A 27,276-nucleotide genomic window follows, 5' to 3' on the forward strand; every position below is an offset into this window, starting at 1 on the left:
TCCATACCAAATCCATATTTAAATAAAGACAAGATTATGTCTTTGTGGATATGGATGGACATATTTCATGAAGCTGAAGGAGATCTTGTAGGCTATATTGTATGCCAGAATTAAAAGGCATTCAACTTTGCTTTGAAATTAATTACCTAAATTGCTGAACGTTCAGCAGGCAGGCTTTCAAAAATATTGTCGGAAGATGATCCCAGAGATGCCAGCCTACCATTCCTCAGCTTTTGTCCACCAGCATTATGCTACATTTCAAAAACAGTTCTTGCCTCTTCATTCATTCCCTTGCAAAAAATTCCGACTTTGTGATTCACTTGTGAGAGCTGATGAATTTATTGAGCCTCTTTTCAGCATCTTATTTATTATGTCTTTCCATGTTTTCTTATACTGATGTCGTAACAAAGAATAAACGAAGGGATCTGAAACAGCTTTACTATAGGCCAGACACTTGGAAATAACTCCCCAGTGAGCATTGATGGGAACTATTGATGACAATTCTACTAATCTGCCAAGAAAAAAAGAGAAAGAAAAAAAATTAGTGTCAGATAAAGATATCAAGCATTCAATAACTCTATCTCTATCATCATAACCTCTGAGTAATGTATATGCATAAGAAAGTAACAAACTATTACTGGACATAAATAAAACTGCCACTTGGTTTATGCACATTCTCCAATCGATATGTATAGTCTCTAAGAAATACACCATCTGTTTTATATAAAAATGAGGTGGGTAACCTCATTCTTGAAACTATATTAAATCCATTGTATTTATGCAATTAGTGGAGACACTTTCCATTGAGCTGCAGAGAGGTGGACAAAAGGTGGCTTGAAAGCAGATTTCTTTTCCAACTGATATTTTTTAATAGGGATAATTTTTTTTTTGGGTCAAAATTGTTGGGCAAAGAAGATGGTTACCATATATCTTCCTCCTGTAATCTTCCTAGTGTTACCTAGATAATCAGCAAGAGAATGAAAAGGCTACAAGGACTTTTTCCCATTGAATAAGCGATGGTTGGTCTAAGGATTATGCTAAAAAATAAATAAATAAATAAATAAATAAATAAATAAATAGCAAGATAATTTTTTCTTGGAGACCATCATACTGATTGCAGAAAGTCTGTACTCTAGATAGAATTACAGTAGAGAAATAAAGCATCCCCAAGGCTTGTTAAAGATTTTGCATTAATGTCTAGGGAAAGTTTGTGAGTATGTATGTGTGCACACCTCCTGTTTTGCCAATTGAGTGATCAGTGAACACAGTAAATAAATGAATTTTAAGTCAAACAATCATAAAAAAGCATAACATAAAAAGCATACACACCAAACAATATAATATCCATATCTCTTACAAGCTGCCAGGAGCTACTTAATAACAATAGCAGAGGTATCCCGAAGGTGGCCAGTTTCCAGTTTCCATAGTACCCATGCTAGGTTCTGTGCAGAAGTTCCCCACAAACAACAAGCACCCCAAAGTTTTATTAAAACCTGTCACCATGGCTTCATAGCCCTGCTATGCTTATGAGACTGCAAGACCTGAATTAACTGGGTGGCACATAACTCTGGAATGGGAATCGAAAGTCTGAGACCTTTACAGCAATGTGAAGATCCTTGGTCCTGACTCCATTATTTAGTAAAGAAGAGTGAAAAACAAACTGGTTAACTCAGAATGAGCTCTAAACTTCTAGATTTTTCTTAATATGAAGCAGCAATCAAAATTAAGTCATTAAAATTCTTGAAAATAACAATATTCTTCTGCATTTCTACAACAGCTCCCAGAGAATCTGATGAGAAAATATACTGAATTCTGCTGATGTGGACAGATTATTTGCACAATTTCAGTGAGCAATGATGAAAGCACACCACGCCCCATATTATCAGTACTAATAAATGTCCTGTCCTAGTTCAGTTCCTGAGTGTAATTTCCCATGAAAATAGATGAGAGGGGAAGAAAGATCAAACAGGAATTTGAGTTCACCAAAAACACTACACAACATCTCTGAGGACATGTCTGCACCACTTAGCATCGATCTTGATACTATCCCATTTATGAGGCAGGTTGAAGCCAAATCAAGTGGATTTCATCACAAAATAGAAAAATGTTCTATACAAATATTCCATGTTGCACAGAGACGAAATCTGTGGAGGCTCAATGAACTGGCCTACTTCGGGATTGCCTCTCTATCCAGCCACAGAGCACCGTTTTGGCTAACAGAGTGAACATAAACTTGTTTAATAACTGTTCCTTTTAGTGGAGGGCAGGAAGATATCGATATTGATATCAATACTGAAGATATTGATCTCCTAGTGACCTTTCATTTAATTTTTAATATGAGCTCTCTCCTTTTCTTTCTCCTCTAGCTGAAATGAAGACATCGGCTCTAGCCTAATCCTAGGAGGAAATGAAATAGAAAAGTACAAAAGGGTAGTGGAAGAAAGTGTGCTGGGAATGATAACTTCAAAGAAAAGCAAATTCCTTCCTACTCTATTGAGGCATTTGGTTTGAGTTTCCATCCAGATGAAACCTCATTATTTCCTCTTTTTTTGGTTGATGTTCACAAATGCTCTTTCTGATTAAATGTACACCCTAAATTTATGAGTTGGAGAGTCTGTCTTTTGAGACAGGAAACGTTCTCAAGCTCCCGTGCCTCACCCCCACTGCATTCTGTCATCAAAGAATGAGTGATAGTAATAGCAGGAACAGAAATCTGCTGCCCTTATGTGAGGACCATAATTCCACTGGTCTCACTCCTGAGATCAACATACTTTCTTCCCATCTCTCAGGACCAAGGGAAAGCACATTGGTCTCTGTCCCTCCCTCCCTCCCTCCCTCTCTCCCTCTCTCTCTCTCTCTCTCTCTCTCTCTCTCTGTGTGTGTGTGTGTGTGTGTGTGTGTGTGTGTGTGTGTGAGAGAGAGAGAGAGAGAGAGAGAGAGAGAGAGAGAGAGAGAGAGAGAGAGAGGGAGGGAGGGAGGGAGGGAGGGAGGGAGGGAGGGAGGGAGGGAGGGACAGAGACCAATGTGCTTTCCCTTGGTCCTCAGAGATGGGAAGAAAATATGTTGATCTCAGGAGTGAGACCAGTAGAATCATAAGAGAGAGAGCACGATTAGGGAAATCTTCCTTCATAGAGAAAGAACAGTCAAAGAACATGCTCACAACTGCATTTGCAGAATGAACCAATACACCAAGAATATTTATGAGTACTACAATATAATGGTAGCATTGGAAAGCTGTAGCATATACTACCTTCAAGGGAACAATTAGTTCCACTTTCTTATAATTAATTTCTGTCAAACTGTCAGTTTCAGAATGTTCACATGCAGTGTGTGCCACTCCTATCTATAAGATCTCTATTAAAAATATTTAAACGTATACAGGCCATTTTGGATTTTTCAGTATTCAGAAGGTTTTACAGTATTGCTATCAAAGAAAAGGAACAAGAGATTTTAAAGGAGAAGCTAAAGTGGTTCATTATAGGAAAAATATAATTCATACACTAATGTCAATTGATTTATCTTTAAGCTGTTGGTCTATATATAGCTTTGAAAAAGTAGATATGAGCCACTGGGACTCATTCCATGCATACGGAAATAAATGTTTCAATGAATATTGAAAATAAAGAATAATGACCTTTGCACAGCTTGGCATTTTTTTTCTGTTAGGGACTCAAGCAAGTGTTTTAGGTGCAATTATGATTTGAACTTTAAAAGGGGGAATATAACTCCCTTTCTGTTTTGGGGGAGAGAGTAGTAAAAGTCTACATAAACTACATGAAGAAGACAGCAAAAGATAACTTTAACCATTAATCTAAGAATAAACTCTAGGCAGTAGCTGTTATCATTATCTGATTGTGCCTTTCTGAGTCTAGATTAATATTTCTCAACTTTAACAATTTTAAGATATGTGGACTTCAATTGCCAGAATGCTGGGAATTGAATTCTGAGACTTGAAGTCCACACTTTTTAAAGTTTCCAAGGTTGAGACACATTAGTCTAGAACAGGGGTCCCCAAGCCCCGCTCCGTAGACCAGTACTGGGCCGCAGCATGCCAGCAACCGGGCCACACAAACAAGCAAAGCCCCATCTGCGAGATGCAGGTAGCACACAAAACCACGCACCCTCCGGTCCACGGAAAAACCTCACTCCACAGAACTGGTCCCTGGTGCCCAAAAGGTTGGGGATCTCTGGTCTAGACCATTTCTTGATCCAGGCACGGGATTACAAATTTGAGATTTCAATATTTTCAAAAGACCTTTGCATCTGGAATTTATCAAAGACAGAGAATAGCCCAACTCCTTAGCATGCTTGCTTTCTAAAAGGAGAAATTATTTTAGCAAATTTAGAAAATACTAACCATACATTAGTCCTAAAAGCCCTCAGAATAGTATAGAGCAGGGATTTTCAACCTTTTCCACCCATTGTACCACTTTTAGGATATGGCAATATCTGAGTACCACCAGTCGCCTAGCAAGGTGTCAAAAACTTGATGACCCCCCAAAAAGGATAAAACTGATGAAGTACAGGTAGTCCTCGACTTGCAACAGTTCGCTTAGTGACTGTTCGAAGTTACAATGGCACTGAAGATGCTGCAACATTCCAGTTGATTGGCGCTTCTTCAGGGCTCAGCAGAAGCGCCAGGATCAGTGCCGAGCTCCAGCTGGAGCCTGGCGCTGATCCTGGTGCTTCCGCTGAGCCCTGACAGCCCAGAAGAAGCACTGATCCTGGTGCTTCCGCTGAGCCCTGACAGCCCTGCAGCTCCAGCCATCTCTTGCTCAGGCTTGTGCGGTGCTGCCACCAGTTCAGCTCATTCCCCTTCCCCACTACCACTTTTCTAGGATGGTCGCGTACCACCTGCCAGGTGCCAATGTACCACAGGTGGTACCCGTACCACTGGTTGAAAAGCCCTGGTATAGAGACTGTCTGGTGGTTAATTTATTTATTTCCCTTCTTTATTATTTTTATAAATAATTCAAGGCAGAAAACATACTTAACATTCTTTTTTTTTCTTATTTTCCTCACAACAACCACCCTGTAAGATGAATTGGGCTGAGACAGAGTGACTGGCCCAAGGTCACCTAGATCGGTTTCCCAGTTTCTAGCCTGGTGCCTTAACCACTAGACCAAACTGTAACTGTAGTAATCATACACTCATTTATCACATAAATATTACTCAATATACTCATAGAACTGGTACAAAAACGTTTGTACCACATGAATGTTTAGAATGTATACTTTAAATCGATGACAGAATCAAGCTTCATTATATCCTTCTTGTTGAATGTTTAAAAGAACAAATCAATGTTTACTACTATGACATTAAAAACAATTATAAAAAATATTTTGCAGTACTTGATCCAATTATTTTTTCCAATTGTTTTTCTAATGATTTTTTGAAACCATAATCTGCTTTTTTTATTTCCTGAGTGTTTAAAGCACTAAGCAATTTTGGAAAAATTAGGTATTGATTTCTACACTACAAAAAAGATGCCCCAATAAATCCTGCCCTTTTTCTCCTCTATATTTTTAAATACTAGATACTGGTGTGGGGAAGTATTGAGGAATAGCACTTAGACTTATATACCCCTTCATAGTGCTTTACAGCATTCTATAAGCAGTTTACAGAGTCAGCATATGTTGGAACTCATTGTTGGAATGTATTTTTGTGCAACAACTACAGTAGTATTTAGACAGTAAATGGCAGTGTTTACAAGTTTGGGTCTATGGTATATACTCTATGTTCTTTTTGTCTTAGATAGAGTTTCCTGTTTCCTGTTACAGTTAAAACAGATAAAGCCGCAAGGCACATGGCGACTACCCTTTGTTTGTTCTGTAGTGCTATATATAAATAGAATTTCTAATAGCATATTTTCCCCAACAATCTGGGTCCCCTTTTTCCAACCTTAGAAGGATGGAAAGCTGAGTCAACCTTGAGCCGGTCAAGATCGAACTCCTGGCAGTTGGTTGAATTAGCCTAACCAGCACCATGGCTCTACTACTACTACTATTACTACTACTTCTACTACTACTATAATTAGTATTGCTGGTATCAGATATACTGTGGCTTTTGAACACCAAAAAGATCCATAGGTTGCTAAAAAAAAAATAAGGTTGCTAAAAATAGGTTATTGATTATTATTTATAATAATAATAGTAGTAGTAGTAGTAGTAGTAGTAGTAGTAGTAGTAGTAGTAGTAGTAGTAGTAAAGTTGGAAGGGACCTTGGAGGTCATCTAGTCCAATCCCCTGCTCAGGCAGGAAATACCCTATACAATTTCGGACAAATGGTTGTACAGTCTCTTCTTAAAAACTTCCAGTGTTGGTGCATTCACCGCTTCTGGAGGCAGGTTGTTCCACTGGTTAATTGTTCTAACTGTCAGGAAGTTTCTCCTTAGTTCTAGGTTGCTTCTCTCCTTGCTTAGTTTCCATCCGTTGCTTCTTGTCCTGCCTTCAGGCGCTTTGGAGAATAGCTTGACTCCCTCTTCTTTGGGGCAGCCCCTGAGATATTGGAAGACTGCTATCATGTCACCCCTCATCCTTCTCTTCATTAAACTTCATTAAACATTTCCTTGTTGGAATGTATGTTTTGTTGTTTCTCTTCTAAAACTTCTACATTACATAGTTATTTCTACTACTTCTGCATTATATCATGTTTTTATAATCTGACATTAGGTATCTTGGTCTCTTTATAGAAAGGAGTGCTTGAACTTACTGGCAGATCAATTGCCATCAATCTTGCCTTCTAATAAAAATATTTAAACAGTCAGCATTAAATAGAAGACAAAAATAAGACTACAAAACATTGCAATTTAATATTAACAGACACTCAAATGTATGAATGCTGTATAAGTAAATTTGTTTATATATTTTTAGAAATTGCTGGATGACAAGCAATTGCCCAATACAAGGAGAAAATCTATGTTGTTACTAAGAGTTGACATGATGTAATGGCACCTAAACCATTAATAAGACAAAACTGAGACATACATTTAGAAGAATAAAACCAATTCTTGTTCAGGAAAATAGTTGCAGTGAACCATTTCCCAGTACTGGTAGCCAAAATGTTCTTTAAATTTAATTATATTTGATAAAGCGCATTTAACATTAACTGATCAGTACTGATATCAGATAATAAGGTGATTCAAGCATTAGCTTATCACAAGTTATATGCCTACAGAAAACAACTAAGCACGAAACAAAAATATTAGACACTAATTAAAATAGGTAATAATCAAAGCCTGCAAGATGCTATTGGCTAGGGGTGATTTTGAAGAGTTTCAGAACATGCACAAGCAGAGTACTGCTTAGAAGAACAGAAAGCTGCTTTTTACTTATTCCAGTGACTATGTAGAAATGACAAAGATCAAGAATTACTTTTTTGCTAAACACAAATTCATGGTGTATATATGTATATATGTATATATGTTGAGGAAAATAGTCGAATATACCCGGGATTCGCATTTTTAGTATAATTAGAGACAATGTATATATGTATATATGTATATATGCACATATGCACATATGTATATATGTATATATGTATGTTTTCTGAGGTTTTCGCGGGTGTTTGTATGTAGGTCTTTGGTTATTCGGGTTTTCTCCCGCGTAAAATTGGCAGTGTCTTGGTGATGTTTCGATGAATGGGACTTCGTCGAAATGTCGCCAAGACACTTTCAATTTTACGCGAGAGAAAACCCGAATAACCAAAGACCTACGTATATATGTATATATGTGTGTGTGTGTGTGTGTGTGTATTCACTGGATATGTATATTGATTTATTTTATTTAGACAGTATTAAATTATATTTGTCATTTTAAATTGATCCATCAGAATCTACATCTACCTATCTATCATCTATCTATTGTCTATCATCTCTCTCTCTCTTTCTCTGTGCCATCTATCTATCTATACTTTATAAACACACTTTATAGTGATCAGGCAGAAGAGATTTTTCTCTTTCAAAGTTGTTCTTAACCATCTTATTTGGTCATATAAGCCTAGCTACATAATAGTAAATCCATCCATCAATCCATCCATCTATCCATCCTAATCTAATTTCTCTACTCATAGGTCATCTATTTATGTTTACTTCATGCCCCAAACTAACCACTATGGGCATGAGTCCAAGCTGTAATGGAAGAATATTTCACAATCAATATGTCAACTGACAAATTAGCAAACAAAAAAAATCAAGTATTACAATGAAAAAATAGTCATTTTGCACTATTATGTCTTTTGAGCCAGTAACCATAAAAATGAAAAATATGATTATATACCTACTCTCCAGAGAAGAATCTAAAAGAAGCTATCTCTCATTCCAATACCTTGCAACACTAATCCATTATCTTTTCTCTCCCAAATATATCGCTCTGTCCCAACACTTTGTTTTCTCCAAATACTGATCAAGTAGCAGGATAGATTAGCCTTATAATGATGGAAAAAAAGAGACTCCACTAGATATTCTCAACATATTGAGAGTATCTCATCTTAAATCCCCTATTAAATGTCTTAATTTCATGCAAATATGAAATATTTTTAGGGGAAGAACAAATATTGGGGCCTCACAGCACAATTGCCAAGATCAAGCAATATTACATCACTGATAGTCTCTGAAATTGACTGGGGCAGTAACGGAAGAATTATTTTAATACAATGCTTCAGATAAATCTGGATGATGTAATGATTATCTACCAGGGACTATTTTGTTTGTTTTCAGGTGTTGCTCAGTAAAATAAAGACAGAGTCCCGATATTTGCCTCTTAAGCAATACATGTTTATTCAGCTGAATAAAGAAGGGGCCCCTCAAAGCAAGAGGGAACCCTGGACACACTGTGACACTCATATTTATATGCTTGCTATGTTGCTTACTTCACCACTCAGAAGAACTGACACTCTACAGATAAAATAAGGAAGTACAGAAACAGTCAACCATAAGGTGACCAACCGCCCTCCTTTAGGGAGGACAGTCCTCCTTTTTTAAGTTCTGTCCTCCCTCGAAAAGTGTCCTCCTACATGTCCTCCTTTTCGATATTTGAAGACTAATCTGCAGGGCTTTTTTTTTTCCTCATAGACTGCTCAGAACGGCGTTCTGGCACCTTTTTTGATGGTTTTTTTTCAACTTTTGCATGAGCTGTGCTACTCCCCCTATTGGCTTTCGAAAGCCAATAGGAATTGCTGCTGAGAGCACCAAAACACCCGGCCGGCAAACTTTGCACATGTAAGTTGTCTGCAGCGAAGGCAAATTGGCAGGAACTTTGCATCCCTCCCTGCTACCCAACTACACCATCTCCTAGTTAGTCCCAAAGATACCTGGAGGAGACTGGAGCGGCGATGCCACGGTAACTTTCTCTTGATCTTCGGCCCTGCTAGGGCAATAATGGCTGCGGGTGCAAGAGGCAGGGGCAGTGGGGCTGCTGCAGGGGGGGTGTGAGGTGCGGCGGTGGCCGGCTGCCCCCGTGCTATTGGGAGCCATGGGGCCTGGTCTACATGGGGCTGTGCAGGGTGGGCGGTGGTGCTGGCGGGGCGGCTGCAGGTGGGGTGTGTAGATGGCAGGCTGCCCCCCGGAGCCAGAGCCAGCGCAGCTGGTACTTTGGGAACCACGGGGCCCGCTCTACCTGGCGGGGCAGCAGTGCTGGCGGGGCAGCTGCGGGTGGGGGTGCAGCTTGTAAGCATAATTACAATATAAAATGTTATTGTTACAAATGTTTTTCATTATGCATTTATCATATTATAGTGTATTCTGTATTATTGTTACAATGAATAAAATGTTTCTTTTATTTACGATATTTTTTCTTCAATTTATTTGTGTCCTCCTTTTCATTGTAAAAAAGTTGGTAACCTTATCAACCACCTCCTTTGGTGTCATTCCAAGGATGTTGGGTAGTAACACAGGGGCTTTGGGTGTTCCCCGGAGGACTTTCCATGACCCTAAAGGCCTGCTGAGTTAACTGGGTTAACTGCACATATGTCCCTTCGAGGCTATAATTAGATTACTGATCAAGAGGACCAAAGCTGTTTTTTCTTCAGATTTGGAGTTTGATTTAACATGTTTTAATCAGCCTCCCTGATCTCAGAGTCTGCAAATGTATTGGTAATACAACACCCAGAATTCTCAATAGGCATAACCACAGACTACTATAACTGAAAATTTTGGACATTGAAAATATTTGAAATCTACCAATATGGAGATACCAAGGCTGGATAAACAATTTATTCAAAGGACACTTGAAGCTGGATAAGAGCTATTACATGTATCAGATAAACATTTCGATTCATGAGTCAAAATATAAACGTGAAAGATAAGAACTGTATTTGATAAACTCCCCATGTTTGGACATATGTACATTAGTTATTAGCACCAGGAAACTAACATCATTATGCATACTGTTTTAAGTTTCATATGTGCCCTAAGATATTCTCATTTTTTCTGTCAACTGTTTTGTTAAAAATAAATCTACACATTCCAAATGTTCATAAAAGCCAGCATAATCTCTCAGATTTTTGCCTCTTGTGCTGTTTCTGAAGTACTGCAATCAACATTTCAATAATTTATTTCAACTAGAACAATTTGAAATGATGTTTTTGATTACAGTTTTCCCCTCAGTCTTTATTTTGCAGTAGTAGTGAACTGTTTTGACAATCGTGGTAGAACTGAGATTTTTGTGATCTTGTGTTAGTTAAACTGTACACTCTTATTCATTAATAATTCTATCACCGGCAGTCCTTACTTACAAATTGCCTGAATTAGCAATTGTTCAAAGTTACAATACTATAAAAAAACAACTTTGCAACCAATTCTCAGATTTACAAACACTGAAGCATCCTGAAATCACATAGCAGCCATTTGTGTGTTTCCCAATCAACTCGTGATAAGCAGATTTAATGTAATAGAGAATGCAGAAGTAAAATAAGAAGTCACAGACACATGATTTGCCTCACCATGGTGACTTCCTTAATGATTAAATGGGAAGCTAGGTCATAAATCTGTCACAGTCATGTGATTTTCCATTTAGTGACCTTCGAGCTTAGAAACAGAGTTGTCAGTCTCAAATGTCGTCACTAAGCAAGAACTACCTATGAATCTATGTTGGCTATATACTCCCTTCCTATTATGTTACTATTACTAGGAGCATTTTTCTAATCTTCTTTAATATATTTAGCAGTGATAAATCCTGGCTGAAGTTCCAAAGTGATAAAGCTGGGCTATTAGTAATCATCACCATGTGGAGGTCACTTGAAATGTTCTTTTACAGTGATATATTTGTAATATGGCACAGAGCAAAGTTGTCACTAGTAACAGCTGACGAGAGCAAAGAAAGATGAGAGAGAGTCAGGAAATTATCCAAGGTTAAATGGCCAAAATGCTGAATTTTATTAGAGATGAACATCATAAAATACAGATCTATAAGCATTATGGAAATATATGACATGACATCTTCCTCAAGATGTTTGCTATGGCTTGAAATATCACTACACAAATAAATGTGGGTACAAGTATTTATGCATTACAGAGCATAATAGACCTGCTGCATTTTATGGTCAACATTCTAAAACCTTTCTGATCTTTTTCAGTGAGAAACTCATTCCAGTCTTCACAGCGTTTATTGGAATATTTATAATGCAAGAAACAAAATGCAAGCAGTGTAGTGAAAAAAAAAATCCTGAGCAGAATGTTGCCAAATGAACATTGGGTATATCTTTGTTTGGAAGGGACTAAAGTGGCATAAAACTTACCTTGTGATTACATACGGTGCAAAACAAAGTATAAAAGTGCCAATAAATGTACTGATCTTCTTGGTTGCTCGTTGTCTCCGTCTCTTCTGTTCTTCTAGACATCGCTCTCTTACACTGTGCAGCATTTGACACAAACAGAAAAGTCAATTATAAACTGAGGTTGTATTTCCACATTTTTCTTTAGCCATTTCAATATGCATTTTTCCTAGAGGCATTCAAATTGTGTAGGATTATTTTTCTGGATCTTAATGTTTCTTGATAAAACATTAAAGAAAACGTATCCTTTGCAACAAATCATATTATAATATAAATTATATTTACGGAGATCCTACATAAGTAGATATATTGTAAGTTAATTTACCCCACGTTTCTTATATTCATGTTGGAAAAAATAAAGTTTGAATATATCTCTATATGTATGTGTGCATAAATACATGTACTACAAAATCTATATAGGGTTGCACAGTTTTAGTTTTCAGAACCTTGCGGATTTGCAGAAAAGAAGTAGCAATAGCAATCTGAAGTCAAAAGGGTACAATCCCACATATACTTGTGTTCTTAAGTCTGGAGTGAAATTAGAAACCCCCAAGGTATATCAAGATGAGAATAAGGAATAAAGGAACTAACAAAGCATTCAGAAGAAACTATAACAAGAGTTGGAAGGGACTTTGGAAGTCTTCTAGTCCAACTCCTTGCTCAAGCAGGAGATGCTAAACAATTCTGGACAAATGGCTTCTTGAAATCTCCACTGATGGAGCAGTCACAATTTCTGGAGGTAAGCTGTTCCATTGATGAATTGTTCTCGCTGTCAGGAGAGTTCTCCTTAGTGCTAGGTTAGATCTATCTTTAATGACATTCCACCCATTACTTCTCTTCCTGCCCTCAGATGCTTGGGAGAATAGTTTGAGCCCCTATTTCTTTCTGACAGCCCCTCACATACTGGGAGACTTTATCATATCACTCCTAGTCCTTCTCTTTGTTAGACTAGATATAGCTAGTTCCAATAATTGTTCATAGTACCATCTTATCATCTTTGTTGCTCTTCTCTGCACTCTTTCTAGAGTCTCAGCATCTTTTTTATATCATGGTGCAGTATTCCAAGTGTGGTCTCTTAAATCAGTCAATCAATAATTCAAGAATAAGAGGGATAGATCATGGTGGGATCTTTGTCAGTTCAGTTATTTATATCCTGTAACTATGTGCAGATCTGCATTGACCATTTAAGCTGTTTCTGCCTGTAAACCAGTTCAAGAAAATCTCATTTTGACTTAGAAACTTTTATAACAGCTTCCAGAGAATTCAGATTGACCAGAGACCATTATGTCCTCCCATTAGACAATTCCTCCATAGTGAGCCCTCTTATCTTCTTCTCCAGGAAAGCAATTGCCTGCATTTTATTTCAGGTAGATGGGTCTTTCTGGACATATTTTTTATATGTCTGACTATCTATCTGCCTCTCCCTCCCTCCTTAAGTTTATATATTTATATATTCAGGTTAAAGCATCAACAGAATGGAAATCAGCTGGATGTATAAACAGGCACAACAATCACTATTAAAAAAGTTGTTTCAATCTCTCTGTTGCTTTTTAATAGTTTCTATGCTCCCTTTTTACAATATTGATGAAGTAACATAATGCTTATAATCTTTGCCTCAAATATAGAAATTTACCAATTCAGAATTTAGTAGGAACATTTTTTTATTTGAATTACATTTTTTTCTACATCAGTAAGTTTGTCCTTTAAAAAAATACTTAATAAGCAATGAAATGCTGCAGCTCTGGACTTATTTTTAAGAGGAGGGGCGAGAAGAAAATCTAGCTAGGTCAAGAAAAGTAAAATAGCAATTTCAAAAAAAAATCTGCTGACTTTTTGAAATATGGGATCAGTTCAGCAAGATCATAGCAACTGTGCTATTTCAACCCCATAGTTAAAAGAAAACTCTAGAAAATCATTTTAAAAAATCAAAGTAATTATTGACTCCTTCAAGCAACTTCTCTTAGAGTTACTCTGAAAGACACTAAAACACCATAGTTAAAACAGAATGGACTATTCAGGGCAACATAAAGAAAAAATGATTTTTTTTAAATACTTGGCAAAAAAATGCACCTGAAGGTCATTTTCATGATAAAGAGTATATACAGGATGATATTTTCCATTTCCACCTTCCAGTAATAGTTGCTGGTGTATTCTGGCAACAAAACCACAAGCAGTGTGGATAAGCCCACAGTATGTGCAGGGGAAAAAAAAGTGCTAGAATTCACTCCAGCATTTCAAATCACAATGGGTTAAATTATTTCAGAAATATTAGACAAAACTTGGCTTGTTGAAAGCATGGCCTTTCTTCAGAAAAAGAACAACACTATATGTTTCTACATGGGTGATGTGCAGAAATCAAAACATTGATATATTAAAACAAACCTTTAATCTAGTTCAAATTATAAAATTTTTCTGGCAATACTTTATCTGCAACTTCACTTAACCATCAAGGCAGTGGATGGCTTCCTTCAAAGACCCTGAAATGTCAGTTTGTTGATGTAAGGTTCTATCTCTCTATATTTATTTCTTGTGGACTTTATGGTAGCGATAGAAAACAAGGGATGTTTTCAGAGTATAGCAAGGCAAATGAATGGATGGATAGATGAATGGAAGGAAGGAAGGAAGGAAGGAAGGAAGGAAGGAAGGAAGGAAGGAAGGAAGGAAGGAAGGAAGGAAGGAAGGAAGGAAGGACATATAATAGGAGTAAAAAACGATCTCCCCCTCCCATCTTCAGTTCTAAGCAGCAGGATCCAAGTGACAGATTTTACTATTCAGCTTTCATTTACATTAGATTTCTCCCTTTGGTCTGACATTTCAAACAATACATATGGATTCAATTATAATGATAAGGAATCTGACAATGACCTGTAAAGCTGACATAAGTGATAAATCATATGTTGAGCCCTTATTGATTCAGGCCATTACCAAAAGTTTAACTAAAGTTAATGTAATAACTTTTAAATATTAATCTGAAACATTCGAACATGCAAATAAGCTTGCAGACTAGAGGAGCAGGTTATTTAGAAAGAGGGATTCCACAAGGAGATGGGTCTTTAAAAATTGGCTTCACTTTATGGAAAAGACAACTTCTATTAAATACAGCTCTAGTGACATCTCTGGGAACCTTCCCTTTGGACTAACAGCAGTTTCAGTAAACTTTAGATGAACCATGATTTGCAATCCAGTCTGGATTTTCCTTATTTCACTGTTATAATGGAAAGAGGGAAAACTTCACATGAACTACAAATTATTTTTTATAAGTTTTTATTGATTTTTTTAATACAGTTCAACAGTGCTTATTCAACAAACATGTTGTCTGAGTTTATCTGAGTTGAAATACAAGTGAATTTTTAACATCAATCCTTCAGACAAAAATTATGTATAATTCAGTATAAGAACATAATTAGTAGGTCCTGCTGTGTCATCTGACAAAATATGAAATATTATCCTGATCTGGCAGTCCAGATGAGCTGAAAACATTTATGAAGTTTATCAAGTTATATTAGAACATCATAAATGACTTGTAAACTGAGATCCAGCTGTTGGGTTATAAATTGCTCAAGCCTGATATAATTATAACTGATTCTGCCTTGAGCACAATATATTTTGAATTTGCCCATACAATGTTAATTTTCATATGATGTTAATACATTCAAATAAGCTATTCTACATATATTTCAAAAATTCTTTTGTTAAATATATGTGATAACAATTGTTAATCAAAGCAACAAGTATATGGCTTCTTTCCTTCCTATCCTTCCTATTCTTATTTGGAGAATAAGGAAGAAATAATGTGGAGAATAATAAGAGCTAGTTTTGTGTGGTGGTTAAAGCATCAGGTTGACTCAGCATTCCATCCTTCTGAGGTCGGTAAAATGACAACCCAAATTGTTGGGGGCAATATGTTGAGTCTGTAAACCGCTTAGAGAGGGCTGTAAAGCACTATGAAGCAGTATATAAGTCTAAGTGCTATTGCTATCAGGTTAACAACTTGAGAGACCATGACTTCCAATGCCACCTTGGTTGTTTGGGTAATCTTGTCCTAGTCAGTCTCTTTCAACCCTATGGCAAACTACTTCTGAAATCTTGTCAAGAAAACTGCAGTCTTCTTTAGAGAGTCACCAGGAGTCAAGACTGACTCAAAGGCATTTTTAAAAAAAGAACCAAAAGCAAAAATAGCTTGTAAGCTGCATGGCAAACTTAGGATTCAAGTTATTGTGTCTGGGAATGGGCTAAGGCAAGGGGATGATTAAATTTGCGTGAGATACAGTTGGACCTCAATGACTGACAAATTGGGCCAACTCTGAGCTTTTTTCTGCCATGTGAAAAGCCATCAGGCTCCTAAAATAACCATGAGAGCCTGATAAAACAGTTTATTTTTTGTACATAGTTTAGAAAAGTAACTGTGGTGGAGTATAATTTATGTTTGTAAATTTGTTTGTTCAATTGATGTGAAGCCAAGTCACTGTGGAATAGGACATTTGGGGAAACATTTTAGTCATCTGAGATAGGATTGATGTCTTTAACTCACCATGTCGAATAGAATAGAATAGAATAGAATAGAATAGAATAGAATAGAATAGAATAGAATAGAATAGAATAGAATAGAAGCTGCAAGGGACTTTGGAGGTCTTCTATTCCAGCCCGCTCTCAAGCAGGAGAACATATATCATTTCAGACACATGACGGTATCCAAATGAATATATTCTGATAAAGTTTATAAGTGGTACAACAGAGACCATTTCCTTCTCTCATAAACTCTCTGGATCTATATACCTTATTTCTATTTCTAATCCTGGTTTGGTAGCTTTTTAAAAATGAATTTTAGAAATACAATATAATTAATAACAATGTCCTTATAAAATGCATTAAAATTATAACTGCCAATGCTTTAGAAAGCCAGTTTGTAGTTATATATAATGCTTTATAGGGGTCCATTTATAAATAGTAACCATTTTATATAATGTGAATCATAACATCATATAAAACTGTTCCAGTTTTGATAAACTGTTGAAGCTGCTAAGATATCAGGATCAAACCATCAATCTAGCAAGTGTTTATGAACACCATATGTCATCATGTATTCTTCCTTACTTCTAAAGTTATTATCAAGTATTATCTTATTAACAGTAATAATACAATTTTAAAATACATATGTAAATTTAAAATATGTAGGGATTACACATTTTATATAATATGAGAGTTGGAGTCAAATTTTATTATTTCTTTTGGCAATAGGAACCAAATATGTCTAATAACGTCCATTGCTGAAAAAAATAATCATTTTGAGTATAAGGTATATTTGGTTGATTTTAGGTCCAATTTGAACAATTAATTTATTCATTAATCTATTCATTAAATCAATATATGCAACCTTAATTTAACAGAACAGTAAATAGTTATTTTGAAATAAAACTTTTGTGTATTTTTAAATACTTTGAATCGAGTACTGTAAAATTTGCTGCATCAGTAGGATAATGGGAGGAGTTAGTTTAAAGGCTTAAAGTAGGCTAAAATAGGGATTGTGAAAGTTGGGGTTTCAGGACACTAAAAAAATCACACAAGTAAAGAATGAATTAGACATTTTATTACAAAGAAGGCTATATGTAGATGCTATGTCTTCAGCTAGTTTGCATATGAAACATCATTCCCTTCTAATTTCATGATGCCTTGGCATTCAGTCATCACGGAGACCAAATTACTACATTATCTTGATATAAAGGGCCTTTGGGAATTATTTTGGGGGAAATTCTCCCACTCGTAAATTTGCAATATACAATCAGTACAGTACCATAAAAATATAGTACTTCTTGATATTTTTTCAGACTGTAATACAAATTTCAGTGCTATAAGAGGAATAGTATTTATATCTGAGCTATTTAATTCTTTTCAATCAAGGACTGAACTAGCCGTTAAATACTGGGTCAAGGACCAAATCCCAAGGGGTAGATGGAACAAAGACAAAAACAGGAAAAAAGCAAAGATGATCATTAAATGGGTTCATTTTAAATGTAACATCTTAAGTTCAATTGCAACTGATAAGATTTTTCTGCATCTTATCTCTTTTCATCTCATTGAAAAGTTATAATTTGATGGCACCTTTTTGAGGAGTTTCGGAGTCACATATTGCCATGATGAGTGTCTATGAATTTATTCTATAATAAAATGTATATCCCATATTTGTGTTTGAGTAAACAATCAAGGCAACTTACAGAATTTTAAGAATCTCAAATATAAACATAAAGTAAAAATCAAAAATGAAGATCATGATCAATAAAATGCAATAAAATAATTAACATTGACAGCTTGGTGACAGATACATTTTGGCAACTTTCCTAAATACTTAAAAGAGAAGAGGCTCGCACCCTCTCCTACACTATTAAAAAAGCTGAGCTTCTGACAGTGGAGGCATCTTCACATGGTCCTCTAAGTTTCCAGGCTGGTTCATAGCAGGAAAGGCAATCTCTCAGATACAAGTAGTTCTTGACTTACAACCATTCATTTAGTGACCGTTCGAAGTTAGAATGGCACTGAAAAAAGAGACAACCATTTTTCACACTTATGACTGTTGCAGCATCCCCATGGCCATGTGATCAAAATTGGGAGGTTGGCAACTGGCTCACATTTATGACGGTTGCAGTGTCCCAGGTTCATGTGATTACCTTTTGGGAACTTTTGACAAGCAAAGTCAATGGGGAGGCCATATTCACTTCACACAGTCTTACTAACTTAACAACTGCAGTAATTCACTTAAGAACTGTGGCAACAAAGGTTGTAAAATGGGGCAAAGCTCACTTAGCAAATGTGTTGCTTAGCAGCAGAAACTTAGGCTCAATTGTGCTCGTAAGTCGAGGACTACCTGCAACCAAGTTGAACAGTGTTTAGCACTTAAAATTGTGCCCAGCAGAATAGAAGGTAGGAGTACTGAGTACGTATGCTGCTTTGAGTTCATAAAAAATAAAGACAGGATAGGTCAAGTAAATGTCATAAAAATAAATACTGTAAATGATTGGGAGCCAGAACAAATCATTGCTGTAGAAACATACTCCTTATTATACCACTACAAATCCAATGACAATTAGGTATTTAGGAGCACTCCCAAAATGGATATTCTATTTTAATTCTAATGATATATTTTTTTTACTGTTCATGGCCCAGGGTCCATTAGGATGGACTGGGGAAGCCTAGAAATGTCATTTTATAAAGCAGATGAGGGACAGAAAGAAACAAGGGCGCATCACTCATCTCTGAGATTAGATAGGGTTAAATTATTCTATTGTGGAATATCCCATATCTAACCTGTCTCAAATATCAGCAAAACCTGTTTACAAAAATAAAAGTTTCATGCCTTAATCGGTTTTGATGAGTTAAAGTGCAAATTGGCAGATGGAAGGATAAAGGGAAAGGATCTTAAGAAATATAGTGATATTTTTGGAGAGGGAAAAGACAATAATAAATAAAGCGAACACAATATTCTAAAATACTATACTAACAAAATAGACTATTTACTGTATGTGATTGAAGAATAAGAGTATTTATGACAAATAATGGTATTAAAGGTGAAAAAAACATAGCTACTTGTTGATAAAAATTTCTGGAGATTTCAAGGACACTTCTGTGTAATTTCCCTAGCAACCATAGGGAAGAGATTTGCCAAAGTCTTCTTTCAGTGTGCAGAATTAAATAAAATATTGAACTTTGCTTTGCCAAGGCTCAACTATTTCAGTTTTAAAATACTTTCTTCCTTTGTTTGGTTACAGCATTATTCAAAGGTTATTTGTTTGCTCCAAAGAAACAAGTTCTGGTTACCAAGATGAGGTGGTTGGCATTTTAGCTCAAGCTTTTTAAATATCACAATATTAATACTTAGGCTTTCACTGGTTATATAGCTCAGTTAATGGTCTAATGGATTTACACAGCAGTTCTCTACTTTCAGTAGAATTTATTCCCAGGATACGTTACTCAGAATGTTTATAAAACTCCAAGATTAATGCATTTTGTTATATAAATAAAACAGCCTTCCTATTATTAGATCAAAGAGAAACAGAATGTGAGACGTCATGCTGTATCATTTATATATTTGTTCTGCTAGTTCCAGTATATACTGTACGTACATAAAAATCTTTATGTATGAATTCTGGTAATATGCAGTTCTCCTATTTAGAGTAATTTTGAGTATCTCCTCTTGTTTATCTAAGCAATGATTCAAACTTTTTTTATAAACTACTATTTTTATAAATTACTTTTGTAAACTACTTTCTATTTTTATAAACTATTTTTATAAACTACTTTCTGCTTTATCAGTTTTCCCACTAATAGTCTTTGTTATCAAGTTTCTTGCAATTGGGAATATAAATGTGCTTAAGAAATGTAGACATTCCATGGAAAATGAATTCTACGCCAGCATATAGCTAGCAGAAATAATCTTGCTGTGCAACTTTGATTAAAGTTTCCCAGCCAGCTATGAGTGTGGGAAAGCTAGGAACATGATGCTTAAGCCAACTTGTAGTTTGCTAGTAGAGCAGTCTTTCAAAATTAACTCATAAAATTCCATGTAAAATTGAGTTTTTTGCTTTGAATTTGTAATGCATCTTTATACCCATACAATTTAGGAATGCAATTATATACACATAAAGCAAATTGCCCTCTTGTCTGCCATCCTTACTTAACATGATGTTCAAAAAAGCTGTGGTGGAGGAAATTAATCCAAACAACAATGCCTTAAGTCAGAGGCATCTAAGGTTACAAGATTATGTTCATGTGGAGGTACACAATCTGTAATTAAAATCATGTTCAGTACTATATACTAAAAAGCAAATGAGATAAAGAAAATGAAGGGTGAACCAAAAGGGCAAATGATTAGAACAAAGAATCCTGTGTAATTTTTCATGTAATTAATCTATTTATTTATAATTATTAAAATTATGAATATAAGTTACATGCTTAAGCTTCACAAATGAAATATACAGATAATAATTATTCTCCTTCTAACCATAGCCAATGATGTATCCTCAAAAGACCTAAACTTCAGCTGCTACCACACTTATGTGAACATTATTCAATATGATTTTTTAAAAATTCTAGCTAGAAGGCAAAGATGTCATCAAAGTTAAACTTCATTCTCAACAATAATTGCAATGGTACCATTTTCCAATATTGTTATTTGTTTTCTAAATAATAATAATAATAATAATAATAATAATAATAATAATAATAATAATAATGATGATGATGATGATGATGATGATGATGATGATGATGATGATGATGATGATGATGATGATAATAATAATAATAGAGTTGGAAGGGACCTTGGAGGTCTTCTAGTCCAATCCCCTGCTTAGGCAGGAAACCCTATACCATTTCAGACAAATGGTTACCCAGTCTCTTCTTAAAAACTTCCAGTGTTGGAGCATTCACAGCTTCTGGAGGCAGGTTGTTCCACTGATTAATTGTTCTGTCAGGAAATTTCTCCTTAGTTCTAGGTTGCTTCTCTCCTTGATAATTTCCATCCATTGCTTCTTGTCCTGCCTTTAGGTGCTTTGGAGAATAGCTTGACTCCCTTTTCTTTGTGGCAACCCCTGAGATATTGGAATACTGCTATCATGTCCCCCCTTGTCCTTCTCTTCATTAAACTAGACATACCCAATTACAGCAACCATTTTTATATGTTTTAGCCTCCAGTCCCCTAATCATCTTTGTTGCTCTTCTCTATACTCTTTCTAGAGTTTCAACATCCTTTTTATATCCTTGTGACAAAACTGGATGCAGTATTCCAAGTGTGGCCTTGCCAAGGTGTTATAAAGTGGTATTAAGACTTCACGTGATCTTGATTCTATCTCTCTGTTAATAGAGCCTAACACTGTGTTGGCTTTTTTGGCAGCTGCAGCACACTGCTGGCTCATATTTAAGTGATTGTCCACTAGGACTCTGAGATCCCTCTCACAGTTGCTACTATTGAGCAAGGTACCACCTATACTATACCTGTGCATTTGATTTTTCTTGCCTAAATGTAGAACCTTACTTTTTTCACCATTGAATTTCATTTTGTTAGATAGCACCCAGTGTTCCAGTCTGTCAAGATCCTTCCGTATCTTAAGCCTATCTTCTGGCTATTCCTGCCAGCTTGGTGTCTTCTGCAAATTTGATGAGTTCCCCATCTATTGCCTCATCCAAATCATTGATGAAGATGTTCAAGAGCATTGGGCCAAGAACAGAGCCCTGGACACCCCACTACACACTTCCCTACATGTAGATGCAGTTCCATTGAGGACCAGATACTGGTCAGCCAGCTACGAATCCATCTGAGCCAACTATGAATCCATCTGATTCGTATTTAACCACCTTTATCCAAGTACCCATCAGGGCTGACCCTGCTTAGGTTCTGAAATTAATTAATATCAGCTAAGTGCTGTCAGTTGTTGAGGCAAATTAAAATTTAACTGTTTTAAGTCAGCTGTATGTGAAAACAAACAGTGATGCAGCAAGGAGTTGTCTACCTTTGCTTTAGAGGATTTCAATTTCTCTGTAAATCCTTCACAAAAATTAACAAATTAGAAGTTTTAAAGCATCCTCAAAAGATACATGGACATTCCACTTTTTTTTTTTACAAAAAAGGTAGATCTTTAATCATTCAAGTGTGAAACACCAGAGATTCTCCCTTCCTACTTAAAATAGTACAACTGCCATTCTGAGCTCTTTTAGTCACTAATAGAAGGCCTATAAGTGACTTTATAATGTGCTATATAGCACATCAAGAAGTGTTGATTTGGTTATTTAGCACCATTCCTTCAAATGCCCAAATATAATCCATATTTCTGTAATAAGCATCACATTCAGAAGGAAGCTTTATCTCATGAATTGTAAAGTATGAAGGAAAAAAGAAATACAAAGGAATGCAATTGGTAATAGTTATGGGAAATAGCTGTGTTCCCGGAAGTTATCTTAGTTGTAGAATCACTATAACTTTGAGATCAGTTGACTGACACTGATATTTAAATATATATATTTTCCAGAGTATAGTTCTTTTACTTCTGAATTATTCACTTATATTTAAACACTGATTAATCACAAATAACCCAGACATATTTTCAAATAGAATCAAATATCAAATATTACATGTTACATACTAATCTCTCTCTCTCTCATCTTAATTAACAGCCTAAACTACTTTAAGGAATATAGGAAAAATATTTAACTTAATGTTTAATTTTAATTTTAATATTCATTCTAACTACAATAATAAAAGGCCCTTTTAGTGTTTATGAAATTGGTTTCAGATCTTGGTTTTGTACTGGATTTATAATATTCCATTTTATAATTTGTCCAAAAGCACATTGTCACTTTAGAAATAAAAGAAATACCCCACTTTCAAATTAATCTCAGTCATGGTGTCTGATGATGAAGAGACTCTGCATCGATTAAAGTGCTTATCCCATAATACTTTGACATCTGATAGAAATACATGTCCCCTTTATGCAACCTTTTGTAACCAAATGGATTTCTAGTACTACTTCAGTGGTGAGATTCAGCTGGTTCGCACCACTTCGGCAGAACCGGTAGCTAATTTTTTGTTGCCCAGGCCCAGAATGGACTTCCACACAGAGAACTGGTTGTTCACATATTTGAATCCCACCACTGTACTACTTGCTTTCTAATGTCTATCACATGTTTTACATTGTGTTAGAATTCTTCTATAAAATAATTTCCTTGTTCCCAATTCACATAACTTTCATTCTATTTTACTGGAAATTCCATTTTACTCTGAAAAAGCATTCAAAATAATTTGCCTCAAAATGATTCAAGTTTGAACTAGTTGTGATATATATGAGACTTCTTAAAGTTGTCTCAGGAATCTAGGTTACTAAATTATAGTGATTTATAGAATGCTGCCATTGGAATGGGTTCACTTCCATGAATGCTGCGACCTTGGTCTAAATTACAGGCCTGTGTTATTTTTAAATATAAATGTATATTGGGACATTTAATCATAACTTCCTAGTAGTTTGTGTATCTTGATTTTAAGTGGTCTTAAGATGTCAAGCAATGGATTGGTCTTTAGACTGAATTTCATTTCTCACCGACTTCCATAGTAATGATACTGTCTCATGCTAGCCTAGGGCTGAGGTTTTTTTGGGGGAGGGGATGATTTGTTTGTTTGTTTGTTCGTTCGTTTGTTTGTTTGTTCGTTCGTTCGTTCGTTCGTTCGTTCGTTCGTTCGTTCGTTCGTTCGTTCGTTCGTTCGTTCGTTCGTTCGTTCATTCAGTCAGTCAGTCAGTCAGTCAGTCAGTCAGTTAGTCAGTCAGTTTATATGCCACTTACTTTGGCAACCCCTCAGTTTCTAGTTCCATACATCATTTTTAAAAAATCTTTCAGTACCCTTAATTTTAAAAATGGGATGCTCAACTAATAATAAAGCAAAGAACTTCAGCACGATTTTCTTCCCCTATGGATCGCTTCAATTTTGTCTTAGAAAATAAGAAAGAATGGCAACCGTGACTCTATGCTTTAAGTATTCCCAATCGCCCAACAAAAGGGCAAGGCCTTTAGGAACATTGTAAGAGATGGGATTAGGATGATTAGCATTCTAATAAGTTAGTGTTTTCTGATTGATTATTTATTTATTTATTATTTTATTTATTAGGCTTATATAGTTGCCCATTTCACAAAGGCAACTCAGGGTGGCGAATAATAATACAATAAGATAATGCCTGTGCAACCACCATAATATAAATATATAAAAATTGGGGTTAAAAATTAATACTATTAAAACTAAGAGTGAAATATACAAATGCCCCAATGACCACCATTTTATTAGTAGAAAAGTTCCCAAGCAGCCATTTTGTGAGAACACCCACAGCACAATCTCAGAATTCAAAATCTGCTTACCACTCCCCTAAAAGTAGAGACCCATTGTAAAAATGTATGATATTACTCCTTATTCTTTTCTTTGCATAATTGTCTATTATTTCTTTGTATTCCGTATTATTAATATCATTATAGTTTCAGTAATCCCAAATTATTTTTTCTTGTTAGAGGTGACAAGCTACTAGAATACATTACTTCTACTTCATTTATTCATATATGATAATTGCACCTTGTGTTCACCTTTATTTATTTCTTCCAGTGACATCTTTAGAGTCAGTTTTTATATTATCCACCACGTTTCTTTTTTTCTGATGATCCCTCCTACACACACCTCTACATATAACATACAAATACTTTGAATTCTCAGTAAACTAAACAGATTGCTCTGTGATTTTTCCCCTTGAAATATTTCTTCATCTCCCTCCAGCAAAATCTAGTTTAACTAAGATAATTAAATCAGTTTTCCCACTGAATCCTCTCACTTCTTTTTTGTAAGTCTCTATTTCACAGATCTTCTAGTTATATTTCCTCATTCTATACCCTCTAGTTTCTACCTTCCCACTGTTTATGCTTTCTTATCATAATGATTCCTTCTTTCACCTCTAGCTTGAGATTCATCTTATTGTGCATAGAAAATGTGGGTTGATTTAAGAACTCTTTACTACACTTAACTCAACTTTCTTTAGTTGTCGGTATGAATTTGAATCTTAAGGCTATTTTTGATGTATTTGTATTAGTTGGTTGCTTGTGTTTATTTTTGGAATAAATATTTCTCTGGGCATCCTTCCTTCAAAGAAAGTTATTGACTTTACAGTGACATTCCAAAATGCACAAAAACAAAACAAAAACCAGAATGGCATGTAGTATGCTATTTCCCACTGATATATCTTAAGGGCTACCAGAAATTTCAATTTGATTTTGTTCATACAGCATGTATGAATAACACTGATTAACATTAATGAACAGACATGGATCTATTCATTCCCTAGCAAAATTGTTGAAATGCACTACTGTAAAGGAAATGCATTCATATGTAAACTTTGGGGTTCCAAAACAGCTTTCAAAACACATTCCTAGATGAGTTTTCTTTCTCTGCCAAACACCCCTAACACATTTTCAAAATATTATTGGCAATAAATTTTATAGCTACGGTGCAATCTGGGAATAGAAACATGCAGAAGAAAAGCAGGGAAGAGCTGCATTTTAAAATAATTGGAATCAGACAGATGATAACTTTGTCGAACAAAATAGTAGTGTGTGATCTTGTTAGTAAAAGACGAAGGCATCTCCTTACCTAGGATGGATGTCCACAAGGAGCACAAGGGTCTGCATAGTAATCACGTCAATCCTTTTACAGTGAAAGCGTGCCACCTTCAGCACTTTCAGATATGTGAAACACAAGACTATGAGAGAGAGGAGAAAGCTAAAGGAATGAAAGATTCCTGTGAAAATCATAAACTGGGTCCTGTCCTCCAGTCTCTTGTTGCACAGGGTGCAAGAGGCATAAAGGTGGTGGAATCTTACCCAAGAAAGAGAAGTTGCCATAATTGGGAAGGATACTGAGTGTAACCACGTGTAGCTCAGTATGAGGGCAGCATCTTTGTAGCGCATCTTGGAATGGTAGTTCAGAGGAAATACCACTGCTATCCACCGATCAATGCTGAGAGCTGCCATGCTCAGCATGGAGTTGGTAGTCAAAAAAGTCTCTAAAAACCCCACTATGTGGCAAAGCTGGTCTCCTCCAGGTGGTTTCTTGTAAATGATCCCAGCCAGAGTGAGGGGCATGTTCAAAACAGTCATCAACAAGTTGCAGAAGGTCAGGTTGAGGATAAACAATCCCGGGACTTGCTTGCGGATATCTGCACTATACAGAAAGCAGATCAGCACCAAAACATTGGACAGCAACGATACAAGGATGAGTACCACAATCAAGAAAGCCAGGATCACTTCCCAAATGTTCATGGTGCCTCCATTCACAGGAGGAACATTTCCAAAACTGCACCCAGCTGGTATCCAGAAAACATGGTGTGAGGCACTCTCACACCCTCCTCCTCCTCCCCAGCCTGCTCGCACTCCTGCATGCCCTCCGTATTTTTAGAAGAGCTGCAGTCCCCCCACCCCCTGCTGCTGCTTCTTTCCACGTCAATGCTTTTTAGAGAGAGGCACAAAAAGCAATGGGAATGCCCATTAAACTACAAAGGGGGTGATTTAAAAAAAAAACACAAAACAAACCGTGTGGATCATCCAGAATCAAGGCACTCTTCTAAAGAAAGCAGAATACTCTAAGCAGCAGGTCTTCTGAGATCTCTCATTATTGGTCCTAATGCTTCTCAGCAATTCAGCAAGTATATTTATTTTCTTTTATTCCCTGCCTCCGTCTCTCTCTCTCTCTCTCTCTCTCTCTCTCTCTCTCTCTCTCTCTCTCTCTCTCTCTCTCTCTCTCTCTCTCTCTCTCTCTCTCTCCCTCTTTCTCTCTCTCTCCCTTGCTCTCACTCTCTCTCTCCCCCGCCCACCTATAAGCTTTCAGGCTGACTCTAACCTGCTTTTATGATCACAGATATATCTCCCATTGATGGATTAAAGTGTGCACACTGCTGGTGATTTGCTGGCATGATTGATTTTCCATCATTTTTTTTATT

The 27,276-nt window shown here is 36.1% G+C and overlaps 1 protein-coding gene across 1 annotated transcript; it reads right to left on the reverse strand.

Moving 5' to 3' along the window:
• Positions 1 to 279: 279 nt before the first annotated feature.
• On the reverse strand, positions 280 to 26,644 carry GPR26 (G protein-coupled receptor 26). Its single transcript, XM_015814227.1, has 3 exons — positions 25,932 to 26,644; positions 11,735 to 11,848; positions 280 to 511 (listed from the first exon to the last, which is right to left on the reverse strand). The coding sequence occupies exons 1-3, from the start codon at positions 26,597 to 26,599 to the stop codon at positions 280 to 282; spliced, it is 1,014 nt and encodes a 337-aa protein (XP_015669713.1). The 5' UTR covers positions 26,600 to 26,644.
• Positions 26,645 to 27,276: the final 632 nt, after the last annotated feature.

This window comes from Protobothrops mucrosquamatus, unplaced genomic scaffold, assembly GCF_001527695.2.
Source record: "Protobothrops mucrosquamatus isolate PMUCROS unplaced genomic scaffold, P.Mucros_1.0 scaffold229, whole genome shotgun sequence".
Classification (NCBI taxonomy): domain Eukaryota; kingdom Metazoa; phylum Chordata; class Lepidosauria; order Squamata; family Viperidae; genus Protobothrops; species Protobothrops mucrosquamatus.